The sequence below is a fragment of the Poecilia reticulata genome, linkage group LG7 (assembly GCF_000633615.1).
Source record: "Poecilia reticulata strain Guanapo linkage group LG7, Guppy_female_1.0+MT, whole genome shotgun sequence".
In the NCBI taxonomy this organism is placed as follows: Eukaryota; Metazoa; Chordata; class Actinopteri; order Cyprinodontiformes; family Poeciliidae; genus Poecilia; species Poecilia reticulata.
Genome location: NC_024337.1, coordinates 20456108 through 20475969, shown reverse-complemented (window position 1 = coordinate 20475969; position 19862 = coordinate 20456108). Strand labels below are relative to the sequence as shown.

Below are 19862 nucleotides of genomic sequence, written 5' to 3'. Positions count from 1 at the left end.
TGTGTGTGCGTGTGTGCGTGTGTGTGTGTGTGTGTGTGTGTGTGTGTGTGAAATCTGCTGCAGGGAGACAAAGGAGCCTTGGGCGACCCCGGCCTTCCAGGGCCGACAGGACTCCGTGGGGAGTTTGGTGACAGAGTGAGTTCCTGCAGTAAAATGGGTCCAACTTGAATAAGCTTTGAATTTTCTTTTAACAGATTGTTTGAAATGATTTAAATGAAACTAAGTTAAACAAGTTTTAAGTGATAATCCCTAGTGGTTCTGTTTGGTTGGTGTTGACAATCAAAATGCTTGAAGAAATTTGACAGTTTGGAAACAATACCTACCTCCACACAAACACTACATAGACGTGTGTGATCATGTGAGGTAGTAGCCAGGTCGTTCATCCTGATCAGTTAAAAGTCAGGCTGCAGCCAGGAGAACGCAGAGACACAAGGTGGCCTCCTGTTCAGAACCTGAAGACAGAACAAAGACGTCCTTTATGTCAGTCCAGGTTCCCCTCAACCAGCCCACCTCGCTCCCCTCCCGCTCTCACAGCAACAAATTCTCTGTATGTCTCTTATATATGGACTCCGACTCTGTTTCCCACCTCTTCAGGGTCCAGTTGGAGCTTCTGGAGCAAAGGGAGACATAGTAAGTCACCCAAAACCTTCTCTGATCGTCATGTTACAATGTTCCTCCTTAACGTTTTCTCCCCAGCTCTCAACAAACAACAGGCCATGTTATTGTTCTTCCATGTTAATGAACATATGGTGCTTTAAACAGCATTTAACCAACAAATTCTCCTTTTTTAGGGCGTGGCAGGAAGTGATGGTTTACCAGGAGAGAATGGAGAACCTGTGAGTATTTTGTCCTAATCCAACTAATGAAATTAATGGGTTTTTTTAGCACCAATCAGCTGTATGTTACAGCAAAACTCTGCTAAAATAAAACTCTTAACTTATCAATACATTTTTATCTGAAGCATAAATCATAGCTTTCCATTTAACTTTGAGCAATTGCATAAGTAAAGATAACAATAAAAGAAATAATTATTTCATTTACTTTTTAGAAAAATAAACAATAAAATAAGTGAACTAATAAAACAAACTGCACACTTCTCAATCAAACTTAGAAAAAATGTGAGGGATTTTTCTACAAGATTTAAACTGATTAAAACCTTGAAGCTTCTCTAGTATTAGTTTGTTTTTCAGATACTAGAGAATAAAAAATAACATTTCTAATTTTATGACCTAGCAGTAAAGTTGAAAGGGAAAAAAAGAAGAGTTTGGGAGAAGAAGAAGGAGCTAATGGGTGAAATTTACAGACTTCTAATGAGGTTCAGCCTCAGGACAAAGGAGAGTTAGTTGGTTTTGACTTTTACTTACTTTCAGGATAAACAGAACCTGGACTGATATGTGTCTCCCTCCTCAACCGTCTTTCGGTTGGCCCACGGTTATCACTTTCAAAAAGACAAAAACACTGCTGTTCAATGGGGCAAAGTCCTCTTTTCATGTCATTTAGAAATCAACCTCACAGAGACTGAAGAAAGAGCAGAGAGGAAAACGATTCAAGTTGTGTCAAGTCCTGTGCGAAGCTTTCACATTCAGTGGTGATTTGGGGAGCCGTGTGTTCTGCTGATGTTGGTCCGTTCTGTTTTATCAAGTCCAAGGTCAGCAGTCTGCTTGGACATTTCAGAGGACTTACTGCTTCCCTCTACTGACAAGATTTATGGAGATGCTGATTTCATTTTCCAGCAGGCCTAGCACCAGCCCACACTGCCAAAAGTACCAATGATCATGGTATTTTTGTGGTTGCTTTGGAGTATTGTCAACCTGGACTTCCTTAAATCATCAGCAGTAAGGCGAGGCATATCACCTACTCAACCTACTGACCAAGTCTTTTGTATAGATAAGCCTTTCAGTAGGATGGCATTTCTGAATTCAAATCCTTATTTTAATTGTACTTTTATGTAATACTTTAGATATCTTCATCAACTATAACCCAATAATAATCAAAACTAACAAAAATCTCTGAAAAGATATAAATTAAATAAGTGAAATAAATGAACTTTTTGACAATACACTGAAATGCATCTGCCTTGTTCGTCTGACTCTGATCTGAAACTAAATGCTTGGACAACTAAGGTGTTTATCTACTTTCAGGGTCCGTTTGGGCCGGTTGGACAGAAAGGAGAGGTAAGATAATTAATCCATTTCCCCTGTCCTACATTTACGGAATCTCACCCTTCAAAGCGTCTCTCCAAATACAGTTTGTGTCTGCCAAACATACATCAGATGCTGTGTGGGTGTAATTAGCAGTGCAAGTTTGCTCCAAACTCCCTCTGCGTCTGTTCCTTTTCCAAACATTAAAAATGGCGCCTCACTCTGAGTCTGAGCAGTTTTTGCCCGCACGTCAAAGTCACGGCACATGACGGCGCATTCCAGGTTTAACAGGATTATTTAGAGATATGCACTGCAGCTTTAGCTTTACTGGCCTGTTTGCTGCTATCGCCATGAGGGAAAGACAAGTCGCACTAAGCTGCAGCACAATTTGTGTAATTAGCGACACAGCGCTGATGAGCCTCACTCCCTTAGTCTCACTTACTGTTTGCTGTGCTCTTTGGAGTAATTATCAGGCAAGAAGAGTCCATATGAACCCACCCCCGCATTGTCTCGACAGGCCCAGTTTGTTTTCCTGGTGGTGTTTAGTCAGCAATTAAATCTCAGGGAGGTTTTTAGGAGTTTGGATAAAAGATTACTTGTTTCTGCAAAACATACTAAGCAATTAAACCGATATATCTTGCTAACCGCAGTCAGGAAAGAGAGGTGAACTGGGGCCTAAAGGTGTGACAGGTCCACAAGGCGAGATCGGGGCCAGGGGGCCTCCGGGAAAACCAGGACTGATGGGCTTCCAAGGGGAACAGGGTCTGCCAGGAATCGCAGGAAAGACCGGTGTACCTGTGAGTGGGATTGTTTTAACAAACAAGCTCTAGTTTTACCGTCTGACTTTAGGTTACGTTTCAAAAATGGCTTCTTGTGTTTCAGGGTAAACTAGCAAGTGAGCAGCACATCAGAGAGCTGTGTGGTTCCATGATCGATGGTGAGAAACCTTAAACCTGTCCTCCAGTCATGATCCACACATTTACCAGAGCTTACCTTATGGTGTCCTCCGTCATCCAGACCAGATTGCACAGCTAGCGGCCAACCTGCGGAGGCCCCTGACCCCAGGAATGGTGGGCCGGCCCGGCTCCGCGGGTCCTCCAGGAAAGCAAGGGGTTGCTGGTTCGGTCGGGCATCCAGGGACCCGTGGACCGCCAGGATACAGAGGCCTGCCAGGAGAACTTGGAGATCCAGGTCCCAGAGGTATGAGAAATTATACAGTTTCTAACAAAGTGCACAAAACGAGTCCTCACCTGGACTCCTCTAAACATGCATCATCAATGCGGCCAAATAAATCAATCGCTGTCTTGTCTGATCGTAAATTTATATCCAGAAGCATTTTGTTTCATCCATTATCGGCATTCAATAATGTTAAACTCCCTTGACCGTTTATGATGGGCTTACAACGTTTGCCATTCCTGTACTGTTATTGAACATCATAACAAAGTGGCAGCATGTTGGCAGCATTATGCTGCAGATTGTTTCGCTGCCAGTGGTGCTGCCACATTGGACAAATTGAGTGAAATATTTAAGACAGAAAACTACCTCCAAAAATTTACATTTCCCTTGTAACTGTCCAGCTAGAACATTATTACACCTCAAAACTGCTTTGGAATGAATGAAACAGGTTGATATTAAGATTTTAAAAAGGCCCTGACATCAACACTATAAAAAGCAGTCATATTTTCTGGAAATTCAAAGTTGACATTGTTTGTTGTATCACTAATCCAAAATGAACAGTTCAAAAGCTGTTTTTACTTAACCTGGTAAAAACCAACACTTGTTTTATGCTTTCCTTCGTACAGAAAGTCTGGACTAAACAATTGCCGCTGAAGGCATGGACTCTGTTGACGTTTTAAATTTTACCCAATTCATAACGTTTGCTTGTGACTTGTATAATGTACGATTTCAGTGCTATGAAGCTTAGCGGAAATTAGCTGTGCTGTAAATAATCACCCTGAAGAGAGAAGTGCCGAGTCAAACAAGATGGTTGATTATGTATAGAAAGCATGGTCAATGTGGACTGAGCAACTTCGCTTACTTTCACTGCTACCATTGCTAAAACTACAGGCAGACAACAACTCTAAAGCAGAGCAAAAAAATCAACAAAATTGTTAACAATTTCTCGCCGGGTTAAAATTCTACCAGAGAAATCCAAGTGAATGGGAGAAAACCCACATGGAGCATTGAAGAGAGATTAGAATTGAGACAAAAACTGGTATTACATACAGCATAACTACGTCCAATTAGTTGTTTTTTTTTCAGAGGTCACAAAGCTAAAAATAAATGTTTTGTTTTTATTAACAGGTGATGTTGGTGAGGCAGGTGATAAGGGATCTGTTGGCAAAGCCATTGATGGGCCTCCTGGAGACCAAGGACACCAAGGTTTAAGATGGATATTTTAAATCACCACATGGATAACTGCCTCTAACACTCACCTGACCTCGGAAACCTTTTCTCACCCTCATTAGGTCTTCCTGGAGTACGTGGGATTGTCAAAGATGGCCGTGATGGGTCTCCTGGAGATCCGGGTGAGCCTGGAGAGTCTGGCAGGGCAGGTAGGACTGGGCATCAGGGTCCTCCAGGGATCTGTGATACAACAGCCTGCCAGGGAACGTCACCAGCTGGGAAATCTTCAAACCCCAAAAACAATTGAACCTGACTTCCTGCAGCCTGACCGCCCCGCTTTTAGGAGGGAAGGTTAACACGAGGAGGAGAGGAATGACAAGAGAACGTTCGCAACAAGTCCTCTTTATTTAAATACATGTATCACAAGGGAGGAGTAACATCTACAAGTGTGAATGGAGGAACATCCCAAGAGTGACAGGAACACCAAAGCAACCGAGAGACCTAAAAGATTACAGGTAACATCTTGAAATAAAGCAGATCAGGCAAGGAAAAGAAAACAAGAGAACAACTGTAGTGACTCAGAAGTGTCGCATAACAACTGACATACGTTTGTAAATGTTTCGATGCTCCATTTGTTCCGATTATCATCAACGCGACAACTGTGACCGTCTCTGATGTGAACGCCCATTTGACACGGCTTATTGTGTGAATCACAGGTGTTACCTCAGTATACAAACTGACAGTGTAAAATATGGACAAAGGTGCTGGAGCTGTATATGTACTGTAAAAGTAATAAAATAACAATTACCCAGGTGCCCAGAAATTGTGTAGAAAAATGCAAAAAATATATATATAACTGTTTTTTGTTTTTTTTTACAGCTTGTTTTTTTTATATAACTTGTAAAGTGAAGGTGATTCACTAAAGCTAAGAGAATAAACAGGATAAAACTTGTGGATGCATAAATCAGACCTGTATAATTCATAAAGAAATTAGAAAAAGTTTATTTTTATTTTTTGGGTTTTTCAATCAGCAATGACCACATCCACTGTGTACCGCCGGTACTGTAACTATTAAATATACATTACTTTTAATACTATTTATTATTGTGGGTGACTGTTGTATGTACAGTAAGATGCTACAGCGACATGTTGTAAGAACAAATAAAGCCACTTTTCAGTAAAACATTACTCTTCTCTACATATCAAATAAGCCCAACACTTCATTATAACTCCATTAATTCACTATTGTCCCAAGTTTCTATATAAAAATGCATAAATATGAATACAAAAGATAATATATAGAGTGTTGTAAGTTTAAGAACATCAGCTATAAAAGTAACACAACGGAACATTTAAATAAAATATAAAAATGACACATTAATAAAACAAAATGGGTCGAGAGCAGTCTTATTCCCATATTCCATTTTCCAAAAGAAAGTTTCATCTTATTTCATCTAGCGTGAAATACAGTTTTTAAAGTTTATCAGCTGAATGGAACTGGTTTCTGCAATTCTGATACAAAAGTGACACCTAGTGGTCTTACGATGCAACTGCAGAAAACCTGCCATCTTTGAGCGTCTCTCAATCAGACAAAGGGAACTTTCCACTCTCTGAAGCAGAGTTAAATCATAAACTTTTCAAACACATAAAATGAACTTTTCAGTTAAGCCCTACAGACTCCCTCGGTTTACTCACTCAATTTAAAGTGCCGTCTTACATGTGGATTAAACGTGAAGCAGATCATTGCTCAGCTGCAAGAGAAGTGCTCAGTGTCTTGTCTTTCTTTGGGTTGGATGGTTGTTTACCTGGAGTGGGGCTGGAGTTTAAAAACCTCTCTCTCTCATTATTGAAGACCTTCTGAAACTCCTGCCAAAGAAGAAATTTTCATTTCAGATATTGTCAGCTTACCCACAGTCATCATCAGAAAAAAGTTTGAGAAGTGGAACGTAACTTTTGGAGTTTTCTGTTGTTATACTAAACTGAACAATTAATAACAAGTTGGGAATGCACACAATTTACAGAGATAATTATTAATTGACAGCCAATCTTAATTATTCTGTGACTTGATCACAATTTGTCAGCTTCTGCTTTCCTTTACTTCAGTCATGTTTTGATTTAAAAACGCTTCAAAGTCATTTTGGTCCTGAAAAATGGTTCTCCATAATGCTCAAAAATATACTGATCATCACCAAAAACTACAGCTTGCTGGAAGATTCTGTTTTCAGCTGTTTTCTTGACCATTTGCTGGAAGCACCATCACACAAGGAGCATATCAGGATTCCTCATTGTTGGCAACGCCTGGAACTCAATAAAACTATATATAACCAGGTAGGTTATTTCCCTACCTGTATAAACATGAAAAAATAGACTTAACTGGCTCTGAAAAGTTAAAATTAATACAAATACGTAAACACGAATCAACTAGACATCTATTCTATTCCAGAGCTGTTCCAGAAATACAACCTGAATGGAGATCCGATAAGTGCAAAGCGTCCAGGTTCAAGAGACAAGATCAAGGCAGATTGAAATCCGACCACCACTGAGTAGGAAACACAAAGTGAAACTCGGCCAAGAAATATTTGAAGAAAATCGGATCAGATGGACGGACCTGTGGCTGGATCAGTAACAGGAAACAGAGCTCCACTTCAACTCAGACGCCAGAAAGGTGGAGGTGAGAAGACTCATCTTCTTCTGCTAGAAAATGATGAGTCTATCTTCACCTTCTAGTTGAAGATAGACTTAAAATCAACTCCTAAAACTACCGCCAGTTTTTAGAAGTCACTTTTCTTCAAGCTAAAAAAAATAAAACTTCAGAATTGTGCACACCAGGGCACATAACTGCAAGGAAATAAAAGCTATTTACAGTAAAACATGTCTACATACAGGCATATCTTGAAAACAGGAATCAATTCAAGACAAAAGAAAGGCCTGAAAATGGCTTTATAAGTTGACGTTCTACACAGGCTTACCTCCTTGAAGCTGTCTCCATACATTTTTTTGATGTATCTTAGATAAGCTGTGGTCCACTGCAGCGTCGTGACTTTGTCTGTGTTCGAGTCACAGAATGGCACCATGGTGTTCAGCTCATCACAGCAGGAGCGGATCCTCTTCCTGTACGTCACCAGACACACACAGTAAATCAAGTAGCATTGTAACGTTGTCTATTGAGTCATTTCCTAAGGTTCACATACTACTTAGGTTTATCTTTTAATAATTTATTCAAGTCTTATGATTTCTTTGTTAATGGCCCATAATTCAACAATCAGCTTTCAAGAGTTTCAGGAAGCCCTGATCATTCATGTAACTTCTTTGAAAAAATCGTTCTTTAGAAAAGTGAACTGAGGATTCTAACATTAGTGTTGGGGATGTCTGTGCTGCTGCAACAACACGTTTTGCTAACTTGGGGTTAAGTGCCTTGCCCAGGGGCACACTGACATGTGGCAGGAGGAAGCTGGATTGTGGTCTGGTAATGCCAGATTGTGGTTTGGCATTACCAGACCACAATCTGGCATTACCAGATTGTGGTCTGGTAATGCCAGACCACAATCTGGTCATCATTTGAGGTTGAAGTTGACAAGTCAATGGCTTGACTGGACGTGTTGGGGGAAATCCCTGCTACAACAGAGCCACAATTGCAGCAGAAATTAACACCCGGTATACCAAGAGAAACTATTCTGGCCCGAACCTTTGTACGTCCACAAAAATGCAATTGTGTTAAAATTTTTCACATGTCAAAATCAATCCAATTAATTAATTTATATTAATGCGTTTTAGCCCTGGCACCACCAAAAACATTCTGTTTAGATAAAAACAATGATTATTTCATATTTGGATTGACTATTTACCATCTTAGGTTTATGTCTGAAATAAAATGAAAGCAAAAAGACATTACAACTGTTCAGTAAAATCTTTATTTATAGAAAGTCAAGTTAAAGCAACATGTTTTCCCTTGTGTCCACCTTCACAGCTTCAGTGGGAGTTACGTAGGAGAATAAGAGGCAGAGAGACGTTGCCAACCAAATACACTGAATACATAATCCACATCAGGTGTGGATTATTTGAGCAATATCAGAGAAAGCGATGTTGAGTGTGCAGCCAACATTAAATCTAAAGAAAATATTTTATAAGATAGAATACGAGGTGGAAATTCAACTAACACAGTTTGATATGGCTCACCTGCGCTCCCTCTCTTTGCTGTTGTGTTTCTCCTTGCGTTGGGTCAGTGACAATGAAGATCGGGCTCTTTTGCAGCTGCCCCTCCTGGACTTCTTGGATGGTTTTGGAGCAGTTTTAGCAGCTTTGGGAGGATCAGGGCACAAGCTGCTGCAATGCCCTCTGTAGACAGTATGTGGCACCACATCCTCTGTGCAAAACAGCCATGGGATCACAGACTTAGAAAAATGCTGTGTAGTATAGTAGACAAAGAAATAAACTGAGTTTCTAATTGGAGTAATGACTCGTACTTTCAGTGAACATCAACTCCTGCTCTTCTCTGGGGTTGCTGTTGTCAGCGTAGACGGTTTTTATCACAGAGGTCTCAGGGTGAAAGCTAAATGAAAAACTGGGGGGCATTATTAAACCCTGATGTATGTTGGGCTCAGCCATGTGTGCAATAACCTGCAATCGCAGCAGAGAACATTAAGGATTAAACGGCTTGATTAAACGTGCTGCCTAAATCTATGAAATTGATTGGTGATGTTAATTTCTATCCCACCTGCCCAAAGACATTGGTTATCGGTTCGAAAACACCTCCGACGTGAGAGCTAGAGAGCTTAAAAGAATTTGCTCGGTCAGCTTTCACCCACTTTTGTGTTTGAGGATGTGTGGATGCCTCTTGAGCCTCTGCTGAGTGTTCAAATACTGTCAAAAGACTGAGGAAAACAGAAAAACAACGGTTGCTGCACACTATGCAAAAAATTCAATAATACAACAGCGTTACATGTCTTAAAAAAATGATTACACTATATAACTGAAACTAACTTGCTGAGAACAGCAGAGTGGCTATCCGGCTGCGTTGTGGTGTCGGCACACATGCTGTTGAATCTTTTCTCCAGGCACACTCTTGCGGCTGATATGGATCGGTTCTTGGAAAACTCCTCTTTGACAGTCACCTTGATTGGGCTTTCTTCACCTCTGATTCTGGCCAGCACAAAACTTGGAACCTCACCATAAAACACAGGAGTCTTTTCCCCTGGCATTACCAGATTGTGGTCATCATTTGAGGTTGAAGTTGACAAGTCAATGGCTTGACTGGACGTGTTGGGGGAAATCCCTGTAGAACAGGTGGCATTTTGAACCACTACTGCAGCTGAGGAAGGACTGGTATCAGAGTCGTCTGAGAGCCCAGGCTCCACTTGCGACTGGTTGAGGTGCTGAAGGTGAGAGTAATCAAAATCTGACATCTCTGTTAGATCAAACTCTGAGCTAGTTGTCAGCCCCTGACTCTGGGGCCCGCATGCACCTTGGCTCCAAATCAAACCGATGATATCAGAGGTGTGTTCACTTGATGTAGATGATGTATGAAGAGTTTTATAAACTGGGTGAAAGGATGACATGTTTCACTCTGAAGATAGAAATGAAATAAATAAAAATGTGATTTATTTTAGAGGCCAAAACTCACTTCAGGTTAATCACTGTTAAACATTTTCAATTAAATAACTGTTACGCCAGCGTATTTTCTTAAAGAGTACTTAAATATAAAGTGGAAGTAAAATTATGCCATTTTCAAAACCTGCAAGTCTGGCATGCATCTGTAACAACTCATCTTTACTCTGACTCCCCTAAATAAAATGTCACCAAATTAGTAAATAGACTGCATCAGTTTATAATATAATTTTAGAATAAGTACGGCTGTTCTGTGTATGCTTCAGAGGCTCAGGTGAGAGGAGTCTTAAGCGGCCAAGAGGTACGTAGTAACTCTGGAGGGGCTGCAGAGAGTCACAGTTCAGGTGGGGAAATCATGCACAGACATATTCATGCCACACTAGCCCTCATGGTGATACAAGGTGATGGCTGGCTCATGCAATTGGGATAATTGGATAGATGAGATTAAAGATAAACCTTTTGGTTTCTAATCTTGAGTTATTTTGCATAAAAGAATAGGCGAAAGAATAAATAAAATTGAACTCTAGACACGCTAAGCTAGTGATGACCTAAATTCTATTAGAAATTGAGGCAAAATGATGTTCTTCAAAAATATTAACTCAAAGAAAGTATAAATAGACACCAGTCTTTTCAGATTTTTTATTTAAAATAACTTTAGAAACTATTTTGTCTTAAGTATCGTGTGCTATTTTGTTGTTCAAATAGCTAGTAAAACATTCAAGATTGTGGTGTTTGCGTAAGAAAATGTAAATGTGAACAAAAGTATAAATTATTAAGCTACTTGACTTTTATAATGGTTAAGCTGAAAGTTTCGTACTAAGGAGCCCTACATTAAGCCGCTGGTTGATCAAATTAAAACTTCCTCTCATTAAAAGAAAATATTTTGCAGTATTTATTGGTTGACTGGTTATACTGAGACAAAATATGCGTGCATTAACACATACATACTATGGCACGGCATATATTAAGTTATTTTTTATTTAAAAATCAGACAAATACGTACAGATTGCTTATGATGAGACAGTGGAAAACGGCTACCTTAAGAGTAAAAAACTATTTGATAAATTCTTAAACAATGTACCTAAATATACCGGTATCAATTAATAATTCTTACTCACGAGGAGGTTGTTGGAGGGATTTCTTTCCAAATGGACGAATTTTGTTTCTTCAGCATTTACTCGTTTTTTACCATAATTAGCAGCTAGCTGGTGAACGCTACATTAGCATTTTAGCTAAGCGACGACCACACTAACGTTCGGCTACGTACACCGTCGCCATCTTTGAATACACTACACAAGGATACCAATACCCATACCTAAAATAATTAATTATAAAAGTTTGCTTTATGCATATATAAAAAAGTAAAATAGTTTCTTGCAGCTAGATCTCTTTTGCTTACTTCAGCGATAACTTCTGAATTGATGGTCGGAAAATTAATATTCGACGTCAATTATGTTCCCCAATGTATTGGAGAATTTTAAAGGAAACCTAATTATCTTAAACATAACATACTTAAGTTTAGAAAGAATATCACATGTTAAGTTTTTGTTTATTTTGGCATTCACTTTTATAAATCAACATAAACTCAAATGTACAAAAAAAACCCAGCTTTATCAAGTATACTGAAAACATTATGGCAATACTAATTAACCCTAGAAAAGTGACAGAAAATATTCAGAATCACTGTGTGTTAAGAAAAGACAAGCACCAATTCCCCTCATAACGCTGCAAGGATAAGCATGTTTATATATGAAATATTCATTCTTAATGACATGTCAGTATGATAACAGTGAAATATTGGAAAATGTGGGTTATGAGAACAATGATTTCAGTAATAAACTGCTGCAAATAAAAAAAACATAACTATGCAAAACTCTGCAACTGTAGAATGTTGGATGGAGTAACCTAATGTTGCTAAAACACTATTAGAGTAGCTGACATAAGTTTTTACTCTTTTTTGGAAATAAAAAAAAGTTCATTTTCCAAACTAATAGCCTATTTTGTCTTGATATAAGATGATTTCAACATAAATGGATATCTCTACTGTTGCACCTAATCAAAACAAAAATCCAGTGAAGAAGCACTGACAAGTTACATTTTTTACAAGTTTTTAAAATGACTCTTTATTGACTTGTAGCATTCTAAAAGAACACTGAAACAAGTTACACTTTTATGAGCATAAAAATGTAACAAAGACAACGTAATGTGGTGATGTTACGACTCTTAAAAACAAAAACAACAAAAAAAAAACTACTTTTGTACAAAGCTTTTCAAACTATTTCCTTCCAGAAATGCCCCTAGGTAGTATAATATACAACAATTTACAAGGTGTAGGTCATAATCAAACAACTACTATGACTGGAAACAAAGTCGAACATAATTAACACAAAAACTCAGCATTTCTGTATCAGTTAACCGTTACAGATTTTACCAATGGGCTTGCCTGTGGGTCAAGTTGTAATATAAATGAAAACTGCCTTTACAAAACCATACATTTCAGGAAGCAATATTAAAGTGTCTTGTAGCCTTGGAATCCTAAAGAAAACATACATACTTTGAGATATTTGCAAGTCTCAATATTAGATCAATATGGTTTTAAGATCCAAGACTGTCCATATTTTGTTTATTTCTTATTAAAACTTTGCCGTGTTAAACCTCTGTTTTAGTAATTTAACGCCATTCAATCTTCTTACCCTACATTTCTTTAACGAGCAGGAGGTCCTCGTCCTGGCCCTCTTGCACGCCCTCTGAACCAATTATCCATTGCTCTGCCTCTACTTGTTCCCCTGTTCCTATTGAATGGGGAGCCAAACTGTGGTGCTTTCATAGAGGAGGCATCACGACTTTTCATCACAGGATCTGAAACCGGGCCATCAGGAGTGGGAAGTAAGGCAGCTCTGTGTCTTTGAGGTTGCACAGCTTGTTGATTTTGTGGGCTGTCAAAGTCATGGAATGAATGTCCTTCTCTGTTTGGACCGGGACCTAAAGGCCTATTGAAAGGTGCTGGAGGTCCTTCATGAGGGCCATGGTCACCTTGATGAGGACCTCTTCTCCCCCTGCTAGTTGTTTGACCTGGATGTCTTTGTTCCCTTTCCCTCCTATCTACATCTCTTCTATTAGATTCAGGAAACTCTGACTTTGAATCCCATCTACCAGATCTAAAATCTGAATTATTGGGTGATGCCCCCCTACGTTCTGCACTGCTAGGCCCTTGTCTCATTATTGGACCCCTTCTTACTCTCCTAAAGTTATGCTCAAATCCTTCAGGGTCTGCTCCTGCATCAATGTCTGCACTACGCCTTTCAGAACTGGATTCCCCAAAATCTGAAACTCTCCTATCTGACTCGGGACCGTCATCATTGAAGTTTCTGTAGGAAGTTTCTGGGTATCTTAAATCTGGACCTCCTGGAGCCTCCATCTCAAATGGTCTCCTGTTTGGATGTTTGGCTCCCCTTTGAGGCCAGGGCGTCCCACGATCATGGCCTCTCCTATCCCCCTCAAAGTCCTGATGTCTCCAATTATCATCCATGCTTGCATGTCTTTGCTGAACTGATCCTCGTCCTCTACCTCGGACTCTACCCCAGCTTTGTCTTCTATTGCCTGGACCCCCTCTCCCTCTGAAAAATGCCCCAGAATCTTCTCTATCAGGCTCAGTCCATTCATGTTCTTCTCTTTCTCTATTAGGGCCAGGACAATCCATGTCTGGGTTCTCACGAACAGACCTTGGATGCCTAGAATCAGGCCCATCCCAGTCATCTCCAGAAACAGAAAACTGCACATTTTCTCCATCCTGTGTCCATTCACTATGATTATCATGGAAACTATGGCCTTCACCTTGTTCATCAGGATGATCTTGGAAAGTCTCTAAACCTCTGTCACCACTGTTGTCCCAAATATCTCCAGAAGATTCACCTCCCTCCAACTCTTCAAATCTTGGCCCTCGTCTGTCTAACCATTTCCCTTCAAAGGGACCACCCCTCCGACTCGGTGCAAAGCCACGGGCATTTGGTCCCGGTCTTCTGATGCTTCTTCTCATTAGCCTTGAAGGTCTAAAATTTTGACCTCTCCTATCAGATTCTAAGTCCTCAAAATCAGGAAATTCTTGAACAGGTTCAGCCTCCCCCCAGTCATTTTGTCTGTCATATCCAAGATCCTCTGTATTTGCTCTTTCCTCCCTGGCGCCTCGACCTCTACAATCACTTGATTCACTCCAGTCAGGTCTTCGGTCATCCATGCCTGGACGTGGTCTCACAGTCATGGGTTCTCTAAAGCTTGGGCCCCTTGGATTTTGTTCATCAGGGACTGGGCCCTCATAATCTGGTCTCCTACAAAATCTTGGACCCACCCCTGTGGATCCAGGGCCTCCCACAACATTTCTGTTATGTTCCACTTCTTCAGGGTGTGCCATGTTCCTATTAGGCTGCAGACCCTCCATATTTGAAAATGTTCTTCCTTGCTCAGGACACCTGAATTGTGAGTCTCTTGGAGGGCTTCTGTTTGCTTGTTTCACATTTGGAGTCACTCTTTCTGGCCGCGGGTCTCTTATGTTTGGGCCTTTGGTACATTCAACTGGAGGACCTATTCTCCCTGTTCTTGGAACCCCTGATCCTGTTCTATTTAATTCTGAACCCACCATGTCTGAATTAGAACCTCTGAGATTTGGACTTCTCCCCCTGTGTTCTGAGCCTTCCGAATTTAGACACGCACCTTCTGTTACATTTCCCCTGAAGTGTGGTCCTCCTTGTACAGGTTTAGGACCTTCTAAACCTGGGAGAATTCTTGCTTGTCCTTGTTCTATGCCATCAGGCCCAGCACGCCCCAAATATGTTCCTTTTCTTTCAGATCCTGGTCCCCAGTTTTCTGGTTCTTGTGATCCTCTCCTGTCAGAATTTTGGCTATCCGTAGCAGGACTCCTCATTTCATTTACAGGCCTACTGAAATCTGGACCTCCCGTCATTCTCCTGGCATTTGTATTATCAAACCCTTGCTCAATAAAATTTGGACGTTCAGATATTTTGTCTGGCCCAGGTCTTTGCGCAGTTAAGTATCTGCCTTCGGGACCTGGCCCTCGGAAAACTGGACCTCTTCCTCCTCTACCCGGGGGACCAGTATTTTCAATAGGATGACTTCCTTTATTGTAACCTGGTCCTCTAAATTCTCGATTTTCAGACCTGTGTTGCTCCATAGACAAGCCTCTTGTTTCAGGCCCTCCTCTGAAATTTGGAACTCCTCCTCCTCCTCTCCATTCATTCCCAGGATCCTCCATATGTGGACCCCTTTGATCAATCCCTGGACCAGGGGCATCTTGTCTCCTTTCAGGCCAGTTTCTTTGTTCAAGTCTTTGTCCCACGAGATCTGAACGCCCTGGTCCTCTATTGTCATGCATAGAGTTTTCACTCCTAGGACCTATCCATTCAGGTTCATGTATCTTAAAATCTGGATCCACTGGTTCTCTCCTACCATGCATTGAGGCTTCAATGTCAGGGCCTTTATTTTCTGACCATTTTCCCATCATATCTGAACACACAGGTTGTCTAGTGTCATTTCTTGCGAAGTGCAACTCAGGATTTCTTATTTCAGTTCTAGGTCCTACAAAATCTGTCCCTCTTGGTCCCCTAAAATCATGCTTGAAAGTTTGTCTGTCTGGACTTCGTTCTTTATTTCTTTGTCCATACTGAAAGTTTTGAGTGCCTATTTTGCAAGGTCCCTGACTCTCTAAATTTGTCACTCTTTCACCAAACTGATGGGTACTCCAATCATTTTGTGTAAATGTTCCTATTCTGACCGGCTCTGTTGACTCCCTATTTAGTCCTTTTTGAGCATCTCCACTGTCTGACTGTGGGGGATTTGAACATAAAGGTCTTTCAGGTGGACCAAGGCCCTTATTTTGACTTATCTGAAATGACCCTGGACCTCTCCAGTCTGGATTTGAAATATCCAGCTTGTCTCCACATTCTAGACCATCACTGAAGTCTGAATCTCCTTTAATGGGTTGAGATTCCCTTTTCCCAAGTCCTCTTTCACCAAAGGAAAGACTTTCAGTATGTTTTGAATGTGTCTGATCTCCTCTGAATCCAAAAAAAGATGGGTTGTGACCTGTTTTATTAACCATTCTAATATGAGAACCCAAAGTACCAGGATGTGAAATCCTTCCTTCAAACTGTGGACTCCCAAATGATGTGTCTATTTTCATAATGTCTGACTTGCTGTCTGCGTCCTTTGGCTGTGATCTTAACGCATCTGTTTTCAAAAAAGGCAAAGGTTCTCTGTAATAACCGACATTTTGGTCATTAATATTTGGATTACGATGTTGAACAGCTGAGATAGAATCATTTGACCCAAGCAGAGATCTGTCTGACAACTGGCTTCTAACAAATTGATTTTGGGTCTCAATTTGTGTTCTTAATACTGGAATTTCAGAATTTGATGCACTTTGCATCACTCCAGGAGGAGTTATGCCTTGGTTAATGACTTGGAAAGAAGAGCTTTCTGTTCCTTGCTTTTTACCTGGGGAAACTCTTGGGACAGTCTGTGAATCAGTTACATTGGGGTAATGATTTTTTATCAAATTTAACATTGAGCCCTGAAGACATGTTGCTTGTTGCATTACACGTCTCTCTGAACCATCTGCATGAGTGTTCTGAGTGCTTGGAACAGGTCCCAAAGCATTTCTCATTATATGCTGCATGTCAAGCCCTTTTCTATCAGGCCCTGTAAAGCCAATTTTCTTGTCCACTAGATCTGTTTGGGGCACACTGTGTTCATAATCTTTTATATTTGCTGTTGGATTTCCAGTGCTTAGAAAACTTGGACCAGGTAGAACATGTAAAACAGCATCCCTTTCTGGCCCTGAGTCCTGGATATTTGGTCCTTTTTGTAGACTGGAAGTTGTTTGACGACTAACTACCACAGAGTCATTTTCATCTTTAAGAAATGGTGCTGAAGCACTGTTTTGCTCCTCAGAATCTGCAGTTCTAGCAGAGTCAACGCTCTCAGTGCTGAAAGGTTTTGAAAACTGTGGTTCTGGATCTGGACTTTCAGGAGAATCTCGAAGAGGTGGATCAATTTCTCTCAGAGGAATTTTGCTTTCAATTTTGTCTTGAAGCCATGTTTCCTGCAGAGACAGTTTGTTTTCTTGACTAGAACTGTTCATTTGATTATCACACTGACTGATTGACGGTTCTAAAATCTCAGTCTTCACATTTTGAATAAGTGCAACTGAGTGTGTAACAGGGTTCTCAACCAGATTACACTCAAGCTTAAGTTCATTTGGCTCATTTTTAATTCCAACTGGTGGTGTTGATTCTATGGATGTCTTTAAAGTTTCAGAAGGATTGCATGGACCACTCCTATGCTTTGTTTTATCAATGACTTGTAAAGGAACTCCCCTGTGGCGTTTTGGTGAAAGAGAGGCAGACTGTTTTCTTCTTGGTGAAGATGAGGACCTTCTCAGCCCATGAGAATGTCTGCTAGCAGCATGGTCTTTTCGATGGTGTCCTGGATAATCAGATGGATCTCTGGTTCTATGCCTTGACCTCTCTCTTTCACTTCTGTGTCTATCCTTGTCTCTATGTCTCCTAGAATGTGACCGAGAACGCCTCTGTGACCTTCTTGAAGGGCTTCTGCGGTCCCTTTCTCGGCGACTCCGTCTTTTAGGTGATGACCTTCTCCTTCTGCTGTGGTGTGTATTTGGAGAATTGCCTTTATTCCCAACACTATCCCCAGTCCTTGATGAACCATCGTTAGTCTTTGTACTCCCTCCCTTAAATACATCATCTTGGATTTCATCAAAAAGTGACTCATCTTCAGGGTCATAAGCCACATCAGAGTCTTCTATCTCTCCAGCAGATGAATATTTCTCGCATTCCTTTGCATTTTCTTTTGTTCCCATTTGTTCTGTCAGTGTAGTTGTGGTATCTTTTAAATTATCACTGACATTTGTATGTTCTAGCTTAACAGTTTCTGACTTTACAGCAGAATTATCCTCCATCACTGTATTGTTGTGGACCTTTTCAGATTTATCTGCAGGCTTTGGGTCTGTTGGTATTACATCACTCTGCACAGCTGACAGCTGACCAAGTGGCAAAGATTTTGTGGGAGGAGACATCAATGTATCAGAAACAGAAAAGTGAGCCATAAACATACCCACAGCTTCTCTCTGTTTACGCAGCACCTCTTCCTGCTCTTTTAGCTGTCGCTTTTGCTCTTCAATTTGCTTATTAAGTTCCTCAAGCATCCGCTGCTGTTCACTCAGTGTTGCAGCTGAGACAACTACAGCGCCTGTATGAAAAGTTGACACTACAGAAGTTGGGTTAGATTTAAGTGTAGCTGGAGTGGAATCAGAAACTGGTGTTGGTAATGTTGGCGTCTCTGCATTTTGGGCTGGAATGGGGAGCTTTGTTACGACAGCATCACTTTGAAATACTTCAAAGATAGTTTCATCTTCTGGATCATAGGCCACATCGTCTTCCACCAAGCCTGATAATGCAGAGTCATCAGTCTTATTACTGTCTGTGATTTGTGGAGTAAAAATTTTGTATCCCTTTGCAGGATCATATTCCTCTTCAGGGTCATAGGGCCTGTCAAAGTCATCTTCCTTTTCTTCTTCCTGTTCGACCCGTTTGACTTTTGATTTCTGTCCATACTGCTGAACTATTGGATCAACCATAGGTCCAGACACTTTAGGGAACACCGGTCTCTTCTTGGAACTTTCTGTTGCTTTGGGGGAACTCCCGTCAGAGGAGGTTGTTGGGTCCAACTCCTTTCCCCCAAACAATGTCTTCAAAATAGTCTGCAATGGGTTATTATTGCTGGATGATGGTGTAACATTCTTAACTGAGTTGCTAACAGATGTGGACTCAGTGGTAGCAATGGATGAGACTGAAGGAGTTGATCTAATGGAACTTAAGAGGGAAGGTATGGTAATTGAGCCAGAAGAGGAAGAATCCGACGGCGAACCAGGAGGGGAGGAAGTAGCAGGAGTCTCTGGATCATATGGTTTGAACATGTCCAACTTGTCAGAACCATAGAGGACTGGTGGTTTTGGAATCCACATAGGGTCTTTGGACATGTTAACTTTGGGTTTCTTCTCTTCAATTTCCTGAGGCAAGCTTCCTGGACGCTTTAACTTCTGGACAATTGCCAGACCCAAAAGAAGATTGGGTCTGTTCTTTTCAAGGCCTGAAAAAAATAAACAAAATAAATTAAACAAAGTACTCCAAAGTAATTTTACTTAAATACAACATAAAAGCTCTGAAATATTCCTTATTAAAAACAAAAACGTTGACCTTTCTAACAAGTTTCTGTGAGCATATCAACACTTTAGCTGAATTTAGGCTACATAAAAAACAGGTACTTTTCTATGCAAATATAAACTCAGAAGATGTACCTATGAATTGTAAAATTTTCCCTTTATTGGTCCTAATGAGTGATTAGCGGGTCAGAAAAATCTGATTTTTTTGTACTTTAAAACTAAAAACTCTCACTACTTTTTGTGATTAAGAGAATCAAATTCATCAGTAAAAATTAAAGGAGGTTAGGGAAACTCATATTTCTTTGATCTTCTGTTGGATTCTAAACTCCTATCTCAATTAACAAACCTGTTGCACTTTTTTCTTATTTATATATCATGTAGAAAGAAAAATCAAATGTTATCAAAATTCAATCAGCAGCAAAAATCTGAATTGGTCAGAGAAAGCCTGATCAGTGCATTTTTAGTGGAAATAAAATTTAAATAAAAGAACTTTTAAAGATAGGGTGAAGTTAAACGCC

The 19862-nt window shown here is 40.3% G+C and overlaps 3 protein-coding genes across 7 annotated transcripts in view; 1 reads left to right on the top strand and 2 right to left on the bottom strand.

Annotated features, from left to right (window-relative positions):
* Positions 1-51: 51 nt before the first annotated feature.
* On the top strand, positions 52-5584 carry LOC103467607 (collagen alpha-3(IX) chain-like; the record flags this gene model as incomplete). The annotated part of the gene is made up of 9 exons (XM_008414147.2): positions 52-135; positions 595-630; positions 792-836; positions 2142-2174; positions 2792-2938; positions 3024-3078; positions 3159-3341; positions 4446-4523; positions 4610-5584. Coding segments are annotated over 9 exons (846 nt in total), but the record flags the coding sequence as incomplete, so codon positions are not given.
* LOC103467606 (transcription factor-like 5 protein) lies at positions 4874-11620 on the bottom strand. Of its 3 annotated transcripts, XM_017305772.1 has the most exons (8): positions 11210-11620; positions 9468-10050; positions 9202-9358; positions 8951-9104; positions 8664-8850; positions 7457-7598; positions 7096-7181; positions 6270-6353 (listed from the first exon to the last, which is right to left on the bottom strand). In XM_017305772.1, the coding sequence occupies exons 2-7, from the start codon at positions 10040-10042 to the stop codon at positions 7107-7109; spliced, it is 1290 nt and encodes a 429-aa protein (XP_017161261.1). In that variant the 5' UTR covers positions 10043-10050; positions 11210-11620; the 3' UTR covers positions 6270-6353; positions 7096-7106. The 3 variants fall into 3 exon arrangements, with proteins under 3 accessions (XP_008412368.1, XP_008412367.1, XP_017161261.1); XM_008414146.2 differs by lacking the exon at positions 7096-7181 and having other exon boundaries at positions 4874-6353; positions 11206-11620; XM_008414145.2 differs by lacking the exon at positions 7096-7181 and having other exon boundaries at positions 4874-6353.
* Positions 11621-12197: 577 nt separating this feature from the next.
* LOC103467608 (uncharacterized) overlaps positions 12198-19862 on the bottom strand; it is a 30662-nt gene continuing 22997 nt past the window's right edge. For all 3 annotated transcript variants that reach the window (XM_008414148.2, XM_008414149.2, XM_017305770.1), the window contains one exon: positions 12198-19271. In XM_008414148.2, the coding sequence (XP_008412370.1) occupies positions 12796-19271 (6476 nt within the window). In that variant the 3' untranslated portion in view covers positions 12198-12795. The remainder of the gene's footprint in view (positions 19272-19862) is intronic.